The sequence below is a fragment of the Phocoena phocoena genome, chromosome 18 (assembly GCF_963924675.1).
Source record: "Phocoena phocoena chromosome 18, mPhoPho1.1, whole genome shotgun sequence".
Classification (NCBI taxonomy): domain Eukaryota; kingdom Metazoa; phylum Chordata; class Mammalia; order Artiodactyla; family Phocoenidae; genus Phocoena; species Phocoena phocoena.
In genome coordinates, this window is record NC_089236.1 from 18,363,846 (window position 1) to 18,381,825 (window position 17,980).

At 35.1% G+C, this 17,980-nt stretch overlaps 1 protein-coding gene across 1 annotated transcript in view; it reads right to left on the bottom strand.

Annotated features, from left to right (window-relative positions):
• Positions 1-17,980, bottom strand: part of FNDC3A (fibronectin type III domain containing 3A) — a 139,829-nt gene that overhangs the window by 12,128 nt on the left and 109,721 nt on the right. The window contains exons 14-24 of the mRNA XM_065895997.1: positions 11,148-11,286; positions 10,620-10,688; positions 9,692-9,810; positions 7,991-8,096; positions 7,728-7,903; positions 6,165-6,278; positions 5,292-5,441; positions 4,909-5,192; positions 4,590-4,802; positions 2,024-2,190; positions 506-633 (exon numbers count right to left, since the gene is read on the bottom strand). Of these exons, the coding sequence (XP_065752069.1) occupies positions 506-633; positions 2,024-2,190; positions 4,590-4,802; positions 4,909-5,192; positions 5,292-5,441; positions 6,165-6,278; positions 7,728-7,903; positions 7,991-8,096; positions 9,692-9,810; positions 10,620-10,688; positions 11,148-11,286 (1,665 nt within the window). The remainder of the gene's footprint in view (positions 1-505; positions 634-2,023; positions 2,191-4,589; positions 4,803-4,908; positions 5,193-5,291; positions 5,442-6,164; positions 6,279-7,727; positions 7,904-7,990; positions 8,097-9,691; positions 9,811-10,619; positions 10,689-11,147; positions 11,287-17,980) is intronic.

A 17,980-nucleotide genomic window follows, 5' to 3' on the forward strand; every position in this document is an offset into this window, starting at 1 on the left:
GCTTCTTGAAACACTCTTCTCCCCATATTCACTTCCTTTGGGTCTCTGTTCAAATGTCACCTGACGGCCCTATATAAAATAGCACTAGCTGTCCCTCGCCCTAGTACTCCCTAATCCTTTTATCCAGTTTTATTTTTTCTCCATTGTGCTTATCACTGTCTAACATATGATATACTGATGTGTTTATCTGCTTTTAGAATCTCTTTTTCTACTAGAATGTAAGCTGCACGGAGGCAAGGACTTTTTGTTCACTTGTATCCCGAGTGCCGGGCACAGAGTTCAATAAATACCTGTCAAATGAACGAATACTCCGTTTAAATGCAGTTCACACCCAAAAGATTTTGAATCCTGATATACTGTGTAGTTACTATGTTTTGGAACATAGTAAGCACTGAACAAATGTTTTTGAATTAGGAAGATAAAGGTAGTCAAATCCTGCAGTGAAAATACATAAAAATGAAAAAGGTGAAAGTGTGTATCTATAGAATTATATTTTGGCACATACCTGTTTGAATTCTGAATCTTTTCCCACCATAACTTGAAGACTGTAAATAACTGGATCACCTTTCATTGGCTGTAAACACTCCCATGTAATTTCACAAACGTGATCATTTACTTTCTCTATTTTGGGGGCTGTAGAGAACAAATATAAATAAAATCTGCTCTACTTGATTTTTAACATGGCACATCAAACAGACACTTGTTTCAATCAAAATCAACAGACTTTAAAACATAGTTACAAACTTGAAATAAATATTAGTGAATTTTTGAAATTTTCAGAGAAACGGTCAATGGCTAACTCTTATCATCTCCAGGCCATACAATCTACAAGCACTCCAATGGCCAGACTGATTAAAAGATCTGTAAAGATAAGTACTATTTTCCCTGAGCTAAAAAAAGCCAATGGCAGTTCTACAGCATCTTTTATGGTACTTCAAAGAGCATAACTAGAACATGAAATTTTATAATTTAAGAAATCTTCTAAGAGAATGAGTTGAAAAATACACCTAGCTGCCTGACCACATATATGACTGCCTCACTCAATAGTGGGGTACAAAGGTGTTAAAATCAGCAATCTTCTTAAGGTAAAGAGACACTAAACCAGATGAGGGAACAGAAAAATAACTCAGTGAAATCCATCAGCATTATTAGAAAGACTATCAAAGAACAGTCTTGCTAACTATGGATCTGCTTAACAAATGATACATTCAAGTATATGATCCAGGACACTGTACTAGAAATCTTTGTAATTTGTCCTCAGAGGGTGAGGAATTTTAGTATTTTTTACTTTCCAGGGTCATTTTAAAGTAAGAACCCTGCTGAAATTAATTTTAAATATATAATATATACACAAATGTGTGTGTGTATGTAAATTTGATTTAAAAATTCAAGTTAACTATTTATTTATGTTTTGCTAAACAGATGACCTGGCTCTCTCCCTGAAATCCGAATGAAAACAGCAATGACTCAAAACAACCAGAATTGTGATTTTTTTCTTTAAGTAACAATAGTGGAAACAGCAAACAACCCTATTAGAAAACGAGCCTACCTATTCAGTTTAGTACTTTTATGTTTCTTAAAAAGATCAGTGACAAAAACCAGCACTTGTCTGATGATCAATATGCCAGATAAAATAGCTTTTATTATTAAGTGAAAGTCCCAGTAGGTAGGCTTGTCTAATTTCCTTCTTATAATTTAAATATTGGACACATCCTGGATGATAATTTTTTTTTTTTTTGCGGTACACGGGCCTCTCACTGTTGTGGCCTCTCCTGTTGCGGAGCACAGGCTCCAGACACGCAGGCTCAGCGGCCATGGCTCACAGGCCCAACCGCTCCGCAGCATGTGGGACCTTCCCAGACCGGGGCACGAACCCGTGTCCCCTGCATCAGCAGGTGGACTCTCAACCACCGCGCCACCATGGAAGCCCCCTGGATGATAAATTTTAATAGTACAAAAGTACTTTATGAAAAATGCATTTAATTTATTATTAAAGAAAATAACTTGAGGATGTATAACTTACCTTTCAGGGCAGCTGGGACAGATTTTGGAGTAGTGAAAATATATTCTTGGGAAAGAGGACCTTCCCCCGCTTCATTACAAGCTTGAATACAGAATTTATAAGATGTCGACTCATTAAGTCTTTGTACTTTGTATGTATGGCATGGACCTCTGTACAGGGATATAAACCTAAAATGGAAATGACTCCTATGAAAAATAAACCTTGACTACCTTATGAAAAACGTTTAAAAACCACTAAAGAGAAAATACAGTTTGGACATTATCTAGGAGTAATAAGTTACTCCTAGGAGTAATAAGTTACTTCTAGAATTTAATGCCAGGAATGGTTTGTCACACAATAAATCTGTGTTTTTTCGGCAGATGATGAAAATCACCGAATTAGTAAATTTCCCAATTTGACATGGTTTCCTGAAAACTTATTGCTAAATTTTTCTCTTCAGGCTTCTGGTATAAGCTTTGTTTCTGACTGCTGTTTTTTAATGTTTACATTTTAAAGGATACTCAGTACATCACAATTTTCAATATAAATTATTTCTAACTAGAGTCATAGGCATACAATTTGTCACATAAAAAAGAGAATTCCCTTTCCCAGGCATAATTTTAATTGATTTGGTGAGGTTTTCTTAAGATTTACATAACAGTATGAGATAATATATAATTTCCCATAAATTATCCACTTGAACTGTTCAATGGAAAGTTTAACATCATATATGTTATCCGTATGCTGAATGTTCCCCAAATTTTTGATTGGCTATTTAAAAAATTTTTGGAAACTGAGGAATGAATAATGAATACTCATATAGTTCTAACAGTCTGAAAACTGTAGTTAGATTAAAAATGAAAAAATATTTAATAATCTTTAGTAAGAGTATTTCCAAGAAGCAGTAATTAGATAAGCCTTGCCTTTTGAATCTGCAATTTTTTTTTTTTTTTAATGATAGGAAAACAACCAGTGGCAAAAACACTGTCGAAAAAAGCTGAACGATGATAAAACCTGTGGTCAGGCAACAGCTGAGGTAGCATTCTGACATGATCCCACAGCAAGTGTAAAGAGTTATGAAAAGTCAAAAGAAAGTAACTAAAGATATTAAATTGATTTAGTGCATTAAGTTTATATGGTAAATTTACCGTATCATAAAACGTTTTAATTTATTTATTTTCCACAGCCAAAGACCATACCCCATACCCTACAACAATTCTCTAGATGCTAGCTAAATATTAATTATGGCTAAAATTCTAAAATAAGAATATAAACTAATATAATCTATACTTAATAGAATCTTTGTTCTATTATCTTTCAACCAAACACCAATTAAACCTGTTTCCAGTAAATCTTCTTGCACTACCCCAAATGTAAATGCTAGAAAGGGGATAAAAATAAAGAATTAATTAACCTAACAGTAACAATATATATTAAAGATAAATGGCTATACCAAAAATCTGTGGCAAGGCAAAGAATTTCCTTCCAGAGATAAGGCTACAAACAGTACATAAAATTCTGCCAAGAATAAAGGTGAACATTCATAGACGCACAGATTTCACGAAATGATCAATACTATTTGCTCTGTGTAATGCTTTTACTGTTGATACAGTATGTTTAATTCTGTATGCTATTTTAAATGTGTAAGTACTTCTGATAGAGAGTACTTATATACAAGTACCTTGAATATTCCATTATTGAATACTTGGCTAAGATACAAACCCAACACAAAAAACAAAGTAATCTTGGGAAATACTGTCCCTGGTACTCTGAATCTATCAGACATACAAATTATTTCTAATAAATTGAGTGAAAAAGCAAACAAATAAAAAAGAAAAACCAACAGAAAAACCCACCAAATTCTTAAAAGATTAGAGTAACGGCTGTGAAAGATATATGGGCATTGTTTATTTTGGATATAATATCAATAAATTACCCCAGACTGGAATTTGAATAATTTACACCACAATTATTTTGAATAACACTATAATTCAAATGCATGATTTAGTGGGGTAAAATATGGCATGGATGTAACGAGACTGTAAAGGATGGTAGCACAGAGAAGAACCTGAGTAGCCAGGGGACTGGACTATTTATTCAGAGAGTCTAAGATCTGATGGTGAGGAAGTAAACTACTGCATTCACTTAGTGTGCAGGCCCTGTGATGGTGTGGAGGAGGGTGAGATATAATCCCTGCCTTCAAGGATCTCAAAGGCCTTAAGCCAATCAATGATTTACTGTAAAAACTGTCTCTTGCTGGAAATAAGCACTGAAGAGATTATTTTCCAGCACAGATTACGTTTCTTTTACTAGCTTGAAGAGAGGAAATGGGTTAGAGATGAGAGCCAAATAATAGTTCCCCTAATTTTTTCTCTCTTGCATCACCCCTAATTTTTTCTCTCTTGCATCCCAATTATAAACAGAAAATCTTCATTATGTCTTCTGATGTTTCAAAAATGGCATACTTGAAAATTATTTATGAGACTTCTAACTCTGTTTTTTAAAACTTAATTTATTTCTATTGTTAAAAAAATTTATGTACTTAAGACCTGAGAAACTATATAAAGAAGCAATTAGAAACACCTACCTTCCATTCTTATCCTCCATCTGAAGGTGGTACTGAACAGAATCTGTCGACAATGTCTTTGGGGTTCCTTCTCCCCACTTCAGTTTAAGGTTCTGGTGGCTGAAGGCAACACATTCCAGACGAGGTGGATCAGGAGGGAGGGGTTTAGTTTTTAATTTTATCATGTGGCTGAAAGGACCAGTTCCAAGGCTATTCAAGGCTTGAATTCGTATTCTAAGTGCCGTATTAAAAAAAAAAAAGAAAAAGTTTAGTTTATGATTATTCTATTTAAAGTGTCCCTCTGGTCTAGGCAAAAATTAACATAGTTTTTACTGTGTACCTGTATGTTGTATCTGGTTGCAAATTGTCTAGAATGTAGCTTGTAACCTTTCCCACAGTCAAGGGCTGTTTATCTCCAAAGTCTATGCTGTAGGCAAGGATTTCTGAACCATGATCACAAGGCTTTTCCCAGCTTACTGCAAGGCATGTAGACGGTGAATAATTGGGATTTTCTATATCATCATCACTTACTTCTTGAAGACAAGTCACAATACCAGGAACTGATGGTGGAGTCACACAGGCTACTACTTCACTGAAAGGGCCTGCACCCACAATACTCAGAGCCTACAAATTAACAGAGCCCAAAAGGTAAAGACGCGATCATGAAAATGCTCACAAGACGCAAAACTCTGGATAGAGTGACAAGGCCCTGACCACCTTTACCTGGACTCTGCAATAATAGGTAGTTGCTGGTGAAAGTCCTTTTAATTCATAACTGAGACCGGGCCCACAGTAACATATCTGCATACTTCCTTCAACTCCTCCCCACTCCAATCGATATTCAGTGACATCAGTTCCATTACTCAAAGGGACCTTTAAATTAAGAAGAGGATAAAGGTCTTAAGTCCTGACATGATTAAATAGCTTTTGGGCAAAAATGTTCTTTACCTGAGCATATAAAAAACTGAATTGTTTTTGGATTTTTAAAAAATGTTTAACAGAATTTAAACTGTTCAATATTACATTTTTATTCATTAAGGCCACCTGAATTTAAGATTTGTCAAAAAGTATAACTTTGTTTTCAATTAGAAGTAGAAATATCACTGAATCACTTTAGAAAGAGTACTTTAATGTAAATATACTTCAAAACAATTCTATTAAGTAATATAAATGTTAAATTGTACAAGGACATTTTCTTTGTTAAATTTCAAAGGAAAATGAAAACGTAATTATCATTATTGATTATTACTATATGCAATACATATACTAGAGATAATAAACATAAGAGAAATAGTATTATAGTAATTCCTATGAATGTTTGCTCTGAACATTAAGCTCACCGTGGCTAAATATCTCAGTACCGAGACAAAGCCTTTGATAAAATACAAAGCACATCACGAACAAGAATCTAAATACTAGTAATGTAAATATACCTTATTTAAATGCTTCAAAGAGAAAAAAGAATTCACTTTTTACCAAGTGAATTTAACTAGGACTTACTCTTTGTATAATTTATGGAGATGAATACACAGTGTCTTTATTCTTTTATATAAACTGTTTTAATCACTTAAATATAAGTCAAGGAAATTACAATACCTCCCAATTCACTTGTGCACAAGTTGCAGATCTCCATGTAACTTGAGGGGGCTTGCACTGATCTGGTGGTCCAGGGGCTGTAGTAATATCACATTTTTCTGAAAATGGTCCAAACTAGAAAAACAAATATTAACTAGTGTTTTCATTTTTCACCTACCAACTGCACAGCTCTCCATAAATATTCACAAAAAATCAAATTCATCATCCCTTTCCTTTAAGACTAACTGGACATAAAATTCTAAAAGAAATCACAGAAAGTAAAGATTTAATTAATGATCATGGAAGTAATATGTGGGGTGTTTTAAAGTTTCATTTACTGTAGTTTCTTCACTTGCCCCATTACTTCATGAATTGGTTTTTGTAAAAAGGGCGGGGCATTCAGCAATTGGGTTGGTCAAATAAGAAAAAATTCTGTGAAGGGTGAAGAAATGGATACCAATTAAAGGCATGAGAGGTGATGGGCATAAATTATATCTTAAAATTTAGAATAGCTTTAGTAGGGTGTAAAAATTAAATTCTCTGGAAATACAGAGAACAAACATTAAGATGATTTTGACAGGTTATCACAAACCTGAAAATATAGGTTAAAGACACTAGCACTAAAGATGTTAATCCCAGTGTACTGCAGCCTTGAGGGGCTGACAAGATCATGACTTCAGAAAGGAAGGAATGACGTACGCAAGGAATACCAACCAAGTATATAAAACTGACATGTAAGAAATTTAAAAGTAAAAGTAAGTTTACAGATATAATGAACTCAGTTGGAGAGTGAGACATAAAACAGCACAGTTTACTAAAATCTGAAATAATGGGGAGAGACTTGTCAGTTTATGAAATTTTATACTGTAGTTTAAAGAAACACAGTGCTAACTCAGTTAAAGTAAGAAATCACTGCTTTGTCCTTAGAGAAGTTTTAATTCAGAGGGATGGTAGGTGTCACAGTTGGGTGAAAAGGGCTCTGGCTCTGGGGTCTGAGGAAGTGGCTGGCCTCCACCACTTCTTCGTCTGTGTGACTGCTGGGGCAGCTATTAGCTTTTCTGAGCCCCAGCTTCCTCAGCAGTAAAATGGAGACATCACCTGTTTTGTCCATTTTATGGAGTTGTACATACATATTTTTAAATAAACCCACACAAAACCAGAATGCTTAGAATGTAAGTTTTCTCCTTTAGGCAAAAAATGAATCACAACTAGTTGCAAACTGAAAGTAAATGCTGCATTTAACCAGCCTCAAAACACTTAATAACTCTAAGTATTTCATCTTATGATCATGTTTCTACTCTTTTCACAAAGTAAACCCTATTAGCACTGCCTGAAAGGCAAGCTTTAGCTTAGCTAAAGTCCAAAGTGTCACATAGTGTAAGTGGGGTTTGAAAATACTGAGATTCTATAACAATTAAGTTATGGTATACACTGACTTCTCTCTTATTTATCAACAGAGGCTTATTAAAAATTGTAAAATTTGGAGTTGCATGTTGAAAGCAAAATGGTCAAATAATGGGTACAATGACGTATGTTATATGAAATACCACTGTGATTATAATTCAGTCAGCTCCGTCTTCGTACCCCCATTTTGTTAGCTGCACGCAGTCTGAAGCTGTAAGTCTTTCCAGGAAGAAGGCTGCTCACTGTACATTCCACTTCAGAACCTTGGTAAACTTCTCTGGGTTCATCTCTTTCTACAGGAGACATTTCCACACCATAGCAAGAAATGGGTGATCCACCATTGACCAAAGGGGGTCCTAAAGGTGGAAAGATTCATGCAATTTAGCAAGAGGAATATATTTAATACTAACTTAATTATAATTTATTACCAAAGTGAAAATTACCCCATCGTAACTGTATTTCTTTTGCTTTGGGTCTACCCTGTAATCTGGGAGGGAGGCATGGGCCAGGAGGCACAGCTGGAGTCTGCACAAGTAAAGATTCAGATACCTGCCAAAACAAAAGCAAAAACAAAACGAAAATGCCCCAAGCCAAATAATTAGACTGCTTTTGTTAGAGGAAAATAAGACAAACACAAAGATTGCACCAATAATTTGAAACTGTACTAGACTCAACAGAAAAGGAATAAAGTTCTGAATCCCAATTAAATCATTAAAATTCAAATTTTATACAGGCAAATAAAATAGACATGTATTATGTGACTACTAGATACAAAGAAAGTTACCAGAACCCCCCCGCCCCGAAAAAAACCTCTCTTTTCTTCTTTCCATAATTAAAAAAACAACAAAACCCTCCCTCCATATAACCTAATGGACATTATTTTTGATCATGTCCAAATGGCTCTACAAACCTCTTCTAAAAAAGGATGTTTTAACATTCTGTAAATGCTATCTGCTGTGTTTTCAGGAGGTTTAGACTATTTTGTCCACCTGACTGTATTTTTAACCTAAACATTAATTTATTTATTATTAAAAAAAATCTTTCCTTCTTTCTTTCACCCTAAAAATAATTTAAAAATCAGGTAAGTTTTCCCAGGTATTTGGCATCTTTCCAGGTATTTGGTATTACTTTTAATTTCTATGCTATTAAAAAAATCTTTTAGTTTTATTTTAAAAAACTTTCTCTTAAAAACACTGACACAAACTCAGTGCCATATTCATTATCTGCACTGTATTAAGGTTTACACTTAAACTTATTCCAAACATAAATAAAATATTTGGTCATCACCTTATTCAGAAAGGCATTCATATAAGAATACTATAGATGCTATATTAGAAAGATAGGTGTTTTTTTTGGTGGGGGGGAGGGGAGTGGGGGTTCACATTTATTTAAATCTAGGAAGATTTTCTTATTAAAGAAAATGAAGCAATTGGATCCAAAGCCTGTTGGGCAGGACTTGCAACTCAGTTTCACAGTACTCTCTCATTTTCAACAAAATGCTTATAATTCATTAAAAAACCCTACTTTCATTGCATTAAATCCCATTTGAAAAATAATAACAATTAAGAATGCTCCAAGAAACATTCTTGGTTGAATTCATTAAAAAACAAAAAAATCACTTCTATTAAAAAACATACTTCTCCAGAACATTACAAATGTCTCATATATAATCAATGGCACATATAAGTCCATTTTGGTTTTGGGGTCTCTAATAAGTGAAATAATTGCGAAACTTTCCTGAAATACGTGGATATTTAGAATTTGTATTTAAACAGTAAATGGTATTTTATGGTTTGTCCTGATACACATAATTTACAGTACACTAAATAAGCCTACGATTATTTTGTTTCTATTTTTGTTAGGTAGGGTTATTATTGAGCATCATCCTAAAATTTATCTTTATAAAACTGTCTGCAATGTTTTCATATATTTATTCTCCCAAAGCCAAACAGCAACCAGACAATAGATATTCACTGAATTTTGACCATAAGCTAAGTACTATATGTATTAGAATAGTCTGGTCACTATAAATTTAACCACCTGCGTTATACATTTATGATTTATTTCAATAATTGAGGTGGCATCTGATGATCTCATCTCATTTGACCAAACTTGGAAAAAAAAAATCTGCATGTAAGTATTACCGCACTCTGTCCTCCATCACTGATGCAGTAAACTCGAAAACGATAGAAACAGCCTGGATTCAGTCGATCGCAAAGATGTTCCCTAGTAGCTCCACTGTATATCATATCCCACTTGTTTCCTGTAAGGTGAAGAATTATGTTCAATCAGCTACCAGGTAATGTTTAACATTTTGGTATCACAGACACAGCAGGTATCCTAGCTTCACTAGGTAAGTGTTTATGTAATCTGTCAGAAACAATTGAAGCCTGTTTTGAGTTTCCTGGAAATGATCTAATTTTCTTTATGTGTGCAGCTTCCTAGACAAATTTGCATGGCTTTGTTGAAGTGAAATATCTCTGTAACTCTGTACAGACTTTGGCTTAGACTGATAATTTACTTTTAATTAAACATTTTAAATGTGTTTACTGGGCCGGTAATAACATTATAACACACAAAGAATAGAAAGAACCAATACCATAGGAAGTTTAGTCTTCATTAAAAGACATCCTTATTTTTTGCAAGGAAATAGGCCATTTGATAGAAATAAAGATTGTTAAATGTGTGATTCAAGAATAAATTTTACTAGGCAAAGAATTTATTACTAAAACTAGTATAATGTAAGTTAAATTTTAGAAGATGGTTTTTCTGATACCTCTGGGTATAAATCTAGTAAGCTAACCTTCAGAAGACTTTAAGTATACTGGAACTGAGTAGTGCAAACAAAGGAGGGAAAAAAATAAGAAAATAATATAGCTATACAGCAGTCTTGCATTTGAGTCACTGTATTTCTGGAGATTACATCTTAAAGTGGGTCATAATAGACAAAATCTTAAATGCTACAAACAAAGGAAAAAATCAAGAGGAAAAAAGAGAGATTATACAAAATTTAAAATCATGAAGAGTAAAGGTAGACTGGTATAAATATCAATTTTTAATAGATATTCTTACCATTAGAACCTTCTGCCATCTCTACTACATATTTATTGATGGCTGCCCCTCCATTGTCTTTTGGTGGGTCTATCCAAAGAAGCAAAAGTGTTATTAGGCAGAGTATATACAATTAAAAAAATCACATAAACTCATAATAGACAGAATACCAAACTCAGGATTACTCTAAAAGAAAGAAGAATCACCTGCAATGATTTAATTTTTGTTTTAAATGAATAAGTGATTTTAATTTCTCGTGAAAACCAGGATGACAAGAAACTGTAGCTACAAGTTCAGTAATCTTTCATTTTACACATTGCTGCCCCTGCTCAAAGTTCTACAGTGGACCCCGAGTTCTTCCTCCATCAAATATGAACTTAGTATGTGTGACTACAAAGCCATCCTCAAACAGTAAATGGTCTCACATTTCTTACTGAACTTACTTGAGCTAACAAATTTATTCAAGTATCTTAAAAATGATCTAAATGTTCAAATCATTTAAATCAAATATAAAAGTAATGATATATACAGGTATGCATAATATCTTACCCCAAGTTATTTTAAAACTATGTGAATGTATCTTTCCTTTAACTGAGGGCTTTACAGGTACTCCCGGTTTATCAGGGCATGTAGTAAAGTCAACTACTTCACTTGGATTACTTTTACCTTCTGAGTTATAAGCAATAACCTATGATGAGAACACAAAGACATAAAATAATTAATGTTTGATACCTAATGATATTGGCTTAACGAACAAAAGTGATGAGAGACAACTAGGCTCAGTCAAATGATTTATGTGAGAATTGCTTGTCTTCAAAAGGGACTCAGCATTAAAAACAAAAAGGGATCCATCTACGTCTCTATATACACTAATATGTATAAAATAGATAACTAATGAGAACCTGCTGTATAGCACAGGGAACACCAATTTGCTGTACAGTAGAAACTAACACAATACTGTAAAACAACTATACCCCAATTTAAAAAATAAATAAAAACAAAAAAAGGGACTTAGCATATATGAAGAAAATTCAGGTATAAAATAATCCCCTTTTAGAATCAGTCTTGAAAATACAAGTATAAGTCTAACATTTTGATACTAAACAAGAGTCATCACTGGAACAAGCTATAATCTGGTGATACTTGATGGGCTTTAGGCTTGCTTTAACTTATTCTTTTATTATTCTTCAGGGGTTTAAAAAAATGCCCACAAATTCTTTGAATTTCCTCTCTTTAAAAGATAAAGGTTAATTCCTCTTCCCTTTGAACTGTACTTAATGACTTGCTTCTGACAAACAATGTAGAAGAAATGATGGTATGTGTAGCTTCCCTATGGGAAGCCCATGTGGTGAGGAACTAAAACCTCTGACCAAGAGACAGCAAGGAGCTGAGGACTCCTGGCAAAAAGTTCACTTGAGTGAACTTGAAAGCACATCCTCCAGCCACAGTCAAGCCTTCTGAGGACTGTAGCCCCAGATGACATCTTGACTGCAACCTCATAAAATCCTGCATCAGAACCATCCAGCCAGGCTTGTCCTGAATTCCTGACCCACAGAAACTGTGAGATAAATAAATGTTCATTTCATTTATAAAAAAATGTTCATTTTTTCAAGCTAAGTTGTGCAACAATGAATATAATTCATATTTATAATAATTTATACTTATTCAATTCATATTTATAATAATTTATACTTATTCAATATAATTATATTTTTCACTTCAGAAATATAATTACATATATATTTTAAAATTTTTATTTATTTTACTTATTTTTGATCGCATTGGGTCTTGGTTGCTGCGCATGGGCTTTCTCTAGTTGCGGCGAGCGGGGGCTACACTTCGTTGAGGTGTGCAGGCTTCTCATTGCGGTGGCTTCTCTTGTTGAAGAGCACGGGCTCAGAGCACATGGGCTCAGTAGTTGTGGCACACGGACTTAGCTTCTCTGCGGCATGTGGGATCTTCCCAGAGCAGGGCTCGAACCTGTGTCCCCTGCATTGGCAGGTGGATTCTTAACCACTGAGCCACCAGGAAAGCCCACCACAATATTTTTAAAGGAGAAATTAAGCCCTATGTTTATATTTTTACCTCTCTCTTCTACTGAACTTAAAGTTCCTCAAGTCCAATATCAAACTTGATATGATTTTTTCTCCAAACCTGCTCCATCTCTGTTCTTCCCCATCAGTAATAAGCACTACTACCATTTACCTAGTTACTCAAGCCAAAAATCTAGAAGGATCTTTGATCCTTTCTCTAAACCTATTTGTCAAATCTATTAGTAAATCCTGTACTCTGCCTCCACTTCTCTGTTTTCTATACCTACCACAACCTTAGTTAAAGCCTCCTTTATTTGATGTTTGCTGAATGACTGTAACATACTACTAACTAGTTTCTCAGCTTCCATTCCTTTCCTTAACCTCACCTATTCTCTACATGGCAGCCAGAGGGACTTTATCACTTCTCAGCTTCATGGCTTCTCATTTTACCAGAATAAAAATCTAAATTCTTATCTACAAAGCCCTATGTGATTCCACCCCTGACTACCTCCACTCGAAAGGTTCGAGTCTTTTACGTTAGCAGTTATTTCCTTTGCCTGGAATGTTCTTTTTAATCTTGACATGCCTCCTCCTTCTTGTTATTCAGATCTGTTTAAATGTCATTTCCAAAAAGACTTCCTCGACTACCCAGTCATTCTGTCAACTCACCCTATTTTAGTTAACTTGCATAGCACTTATCACTATCTAATGTTTGTTTGCTTGTTTGTCGTCTATTCCTTCCACTAGGGTATTAGCTGTTTTGATCACTGTTGAATTCTTATTGTTTAGAAGAGCGCTTATCATAGAGCAGATGCTCAGTAATTACTGGCAGAATGGATGAGCCATAGGTGGCGACCACTATGACGTGACACTACAGACGAGGATCTAAATAAAATCTATTACCCCAAATAACTCATGCAACCCATGAGAACTCAGTAAAATTTAGTGCAGTTGTTGAGTTTTGCTCAGGCTTCCTCATCAGTCCTCCCACATATTCAGATAGAATTTCAGGATGTTTTCTCACTCTGCTGCTTTACAAATTAGACTTCAAAGGGGGTCAAAACACTTTCAACATAGTACACAGTGTTTACTTAAACCTCACAACTAGAGGAAGATTTTTTTAAAAAACTGAAGTATAGTTGATGTATAAGTTACAGGGTGTACAGTATAGTGATTCACAATTTTTTAAGGTTATACTCCATTTATAGTTATTATAAAATATTTTCTATATTCCCTGTATTGTACAATGTCTTTTTTAAAAAAGAAACATTTATTTATGGCTGTGTTGGGTCCTTGTTGCTGCGCACGGGCTTTCTCTAGTTGCGGCGAATGGGGGCTACTCTTTGTCTTGCAGTGCACGGGCTTCTCATTGTGGTGGCTTTTCTTTGTTGCGGAGCACAGGCTCTAGGCGTGCAGGCTTCAGTAGTTGTGGCACACGGGTTCAGCAGTTGTGGCTCACGGGCTATAGAGCACAGGCTCAGTAGTTACGGCGCATGGGCTTAGTTGCTCTGCGGCATGTGGGATCTTCCTGGACCAGGGCTCGAATCCGTGTCCTCTGCATTGGCAGGTGGATTCTTAACCGCTGCACCACCAGGGAAGTCCCAATGTCTTTCTTTTTTTTTAACTTTTAATTTTATATTGGAGTTTAGCCAATTAACAATGTGATAGTTTCAGGTGCACAGCAAAGCATCTCAGCCATATATATATATATATATATATATATATATATATATATATATATATATACACACACATGTATCCATTCTCCCCCAAACTCCCCTCCTATCCAGTCTGCCACATAACATTGAGCAGAGTTCCCTGTGCTATACAGTAGGTCCTTGTTGGTTATCCATTTTAAATATGGCAGCGTTGTACAGTATGTCTTTATACTTATTTTTTTATACCTAGTAGTTTGTACCTCTTAGTCCCCTACCCCTACAGTGCCCCCTCCAGAGGAAGCTCTTATTTTTAAATTATATATTTATTAAAATCTTTGGCTGCACCATGCCGCATGCGGGCTCTTAGTTCCCCAACCAGGGATCAAACCCACGCCCCCCACACTGGAAGGCAGAATCTTAACCACTGGACGGCCAGGGAAGTCTGAGGAAGCTTTTAAAGTAAAAGCAGACTCCATAAAAACCATAAGGTCCACTAATTATGTTTTTAAAGCTATATATGTCAGCACTGCCTTTTACTTCAGTTAACCAGGAAGGTATAAAACCGTATTTTCCCCCAAATTCAAATTTTACGAATAATCAAAGCATTCATTTAGTGTCCACCACAGGGGGAGCACTGTGCTAATAACTCTAGGTGTGGTGCACTTTTTACCTTCAGAGTTTAGAATCTTTGTGCAGATTCTATGCAGACAGGCAATATGCATATCAAAAGAATTAGGCAACAGAAGAAAGATTACTATGGCCTAAAATGGTCCAGAAGGGCTCTGAAAAAGCAAATGAAAGTGATAACTGGGTTTTCACAGACAACAGCAGTGAAAAGGGGAAGACTGGATAAGAGAGAATAGAAAGATGAGCAGAAGGGAATAAATAAATAGTGAGCTCTGCTCGGGGAAGGATGAGTATTCAGTGTGGTGAGGGAGCCAGTTCAAGTAAGAAGTGAAAGGCAGTGCAGTTAAAAAACTGAATGGGTTGGAATATAAAGAACCTTATAGCAAATTAAGGAAATTATATTTTGGAGGCAAAGCTGTGTTTCAGACAGATTAGGTATAAAATATAACTTGGATTAGAAGGTGAGCAATTAGCTTGAAAGTGATACAGAACAGGTTTGGAGATTTAGTACTCTTTAGGACAGAAGTGACAGCTCGCATAAGGCAAAGAGATGATATATCCAAGGCAGAAAGGGGTATTCCAGGTAGAACTAAGGACTAAACTTGGGCCACACTTAGATAGGGAAGAGGAGAAAGGGAGACGTCATAAAATGCCAACAGACAAGATGAGAAAGAAGAGGGAACGTGACTCTGTACTGTCATAGATGCTGATGTATGAGCAAATTTCAAGGATGGAAGGTAAGTGAAATTGATGGACCCAGATACTGTTTTGATTTCTCTTCACCTGTGAGAAGGCCTCAAAAACAAGTAACAAGCTGAAGTAAAGGTATCTAAGGGTTCTCAGCTCAAGGTACTCAGACCCTGACTTAGAAGCCTTGCTACTTGAAAACATATTTTTCAGGAACTTCAGGAAATAAGGCATTAGTTTTCTAGTGGCCCAGAGTCATAGGGACTGGCCACTAGGTCCTAGCCCAGCTTCCAAGTGAACCACTGGATGGAATTAGCATTGTTCAGTTGTTTATCACTCTGAATTTGAAATGATTTTAAGAATTCTCATTGCTCTCTTATGCTTTAAAGTTTTATTTTCATTTTTCTTTTGTCCTTTAAATTTTTTTGTTGTTCTAATTTTGTTTTAGTATTTTGAGTGTCCTAGGATTGTCCTTACTGTACAACCTAGAACTCTGGCATTTGGTAAACTTGCTCAAATTAGAATTTTATGTTAATCGTATCCTTATTGTTTCTTTACAAACAATAATATATTATATAGTCACTGCTTCCTGCATTATAATATTTTTATTGCTTTTGCTTAGTATTCTATGATTTCTTTTAGAGTGTTAAGATTTTACTTTGATATGTTTGCTTGAAAGAGGAGACTGCAAATGTCAAGCTAGAAAGGAAGACTCAAACAGTAGAAGTAGGATTTAATGATTCAACCCCACCTCAGCTGGCACCCAGTACATGGCAGATTCAAAATAAATGTTTGAGCTTCTAGAAAACTTCATACAGTCACCATTTTCTATTTCCTAATATTTTTTTCCCTCCTCTAGATCAGTGGTTCTCAAATTTTCACAAGCATCAGAATCACTTGAAGAGCCTACTAAAATACAGATTGCTAGGCCTTACCCCCAGAATTTTAAAATAAATTTAGCAGATTATAAAGACATTAACAACTTCTCTTTTGAAGATCTGCTGGTATGATAATCATTACCTAAAGCAAAAATGCAATCCAACACCATAAGAGGAAAACTAGAATAAATGTACATAATACTTCTTAGGTATTTTATAAATCTTGTCAATAATAAAAACTGTATTTGAAAATTAAAATGACCCAGTGTTATCAGAAGTTTTAAAAATGAAGCTAATATACAAACTAAAGCATGACAAATATAATCATATGCACTGCAAATTTCCCATTATCATTAAAATTTTCTTTCATAGGTTCTCAAGGAGTAATAAAAGTTATCTTTTGCTTTTTAATAGTGAAAACAATTTACGATGGCTTTTATCATTTATTTGAAAGCAATGGTAGGAAAACTCAAATGTTGAATTTATCAACTAATAAGCATCCTGTTACAGTCTGGGGAAAACCTCTGCATAAAAATGTAGGCTGGCTTATATTAACTGGTATATTAGCTAATTCAAGCACTGTCTGCCAAGAAATAGCAATGCATATCACCAACCAAGTCAGAGCTAAAATATATCCTAGAATGGATGAATTACTAGGAAAGACAGAATTTTCAGGAGTCTCCATAGAAGAACTTTCAAAGCTTGCTACTGCTTCAAGTGAGCAAGACGTAGAGTCTCCAGGCCTCAAGCAAGCAAGAATGACATGAGGTAGGTTGGGTGGAAGCAGCAGCATCTGCCTAGTAGAAACTTGAGCACCCAGAATAGGACTCTAGGGAAGGATATAAAGGAAAGAGGAGGAGTTTCATCCAATAAGTAAATATTGTGAACATATGTGGGGCAATGTTTCTCACTGATGATGATGGGAGTTAGAAATAAGGAAAGGGAGAAAATTAGAATTAACCCATGGCACTAGATTAAATGGAGGTTTTTGGTGCGAACTCATGATTTTTAAAAATAGATATTCTAGAGATAAGAATATAAATGTGTTTGTGCATGTAAATTGTGTATGTGTGTGTATACACACACACAAGACAAACACACACACATCTAGTTCTTAGCCTTGTCCACTGAGAGGATGCCCAGGAGGAGCAATACCCTTACAGCATTAAGTATACTTACTACCCAGATCTTGACTTCTAAATACTATTGTCCACTTAAAGGACCCAGGTGCTTTGAGAAATGGCCAATATCAATGTTGACGAAGAGAAAGTACAAGATGAGAATGAAATAACGTGTTCCAGAAAGGGTGGGCTCAAAGAATGATGGGGTGGGGACATGTCAAAATTCAGAAGTCAGCCTGACAAGGGCTCCCAAATCTAAGACAATTTGAACCTCATAACTGATAGCCATAGCAACAAAATATAACCCACTCAGTAAACAGGAATCCATGAGTTCATATTGATATAAATAAATGAGAAAAGAAAGCTTTTCCTTATAGT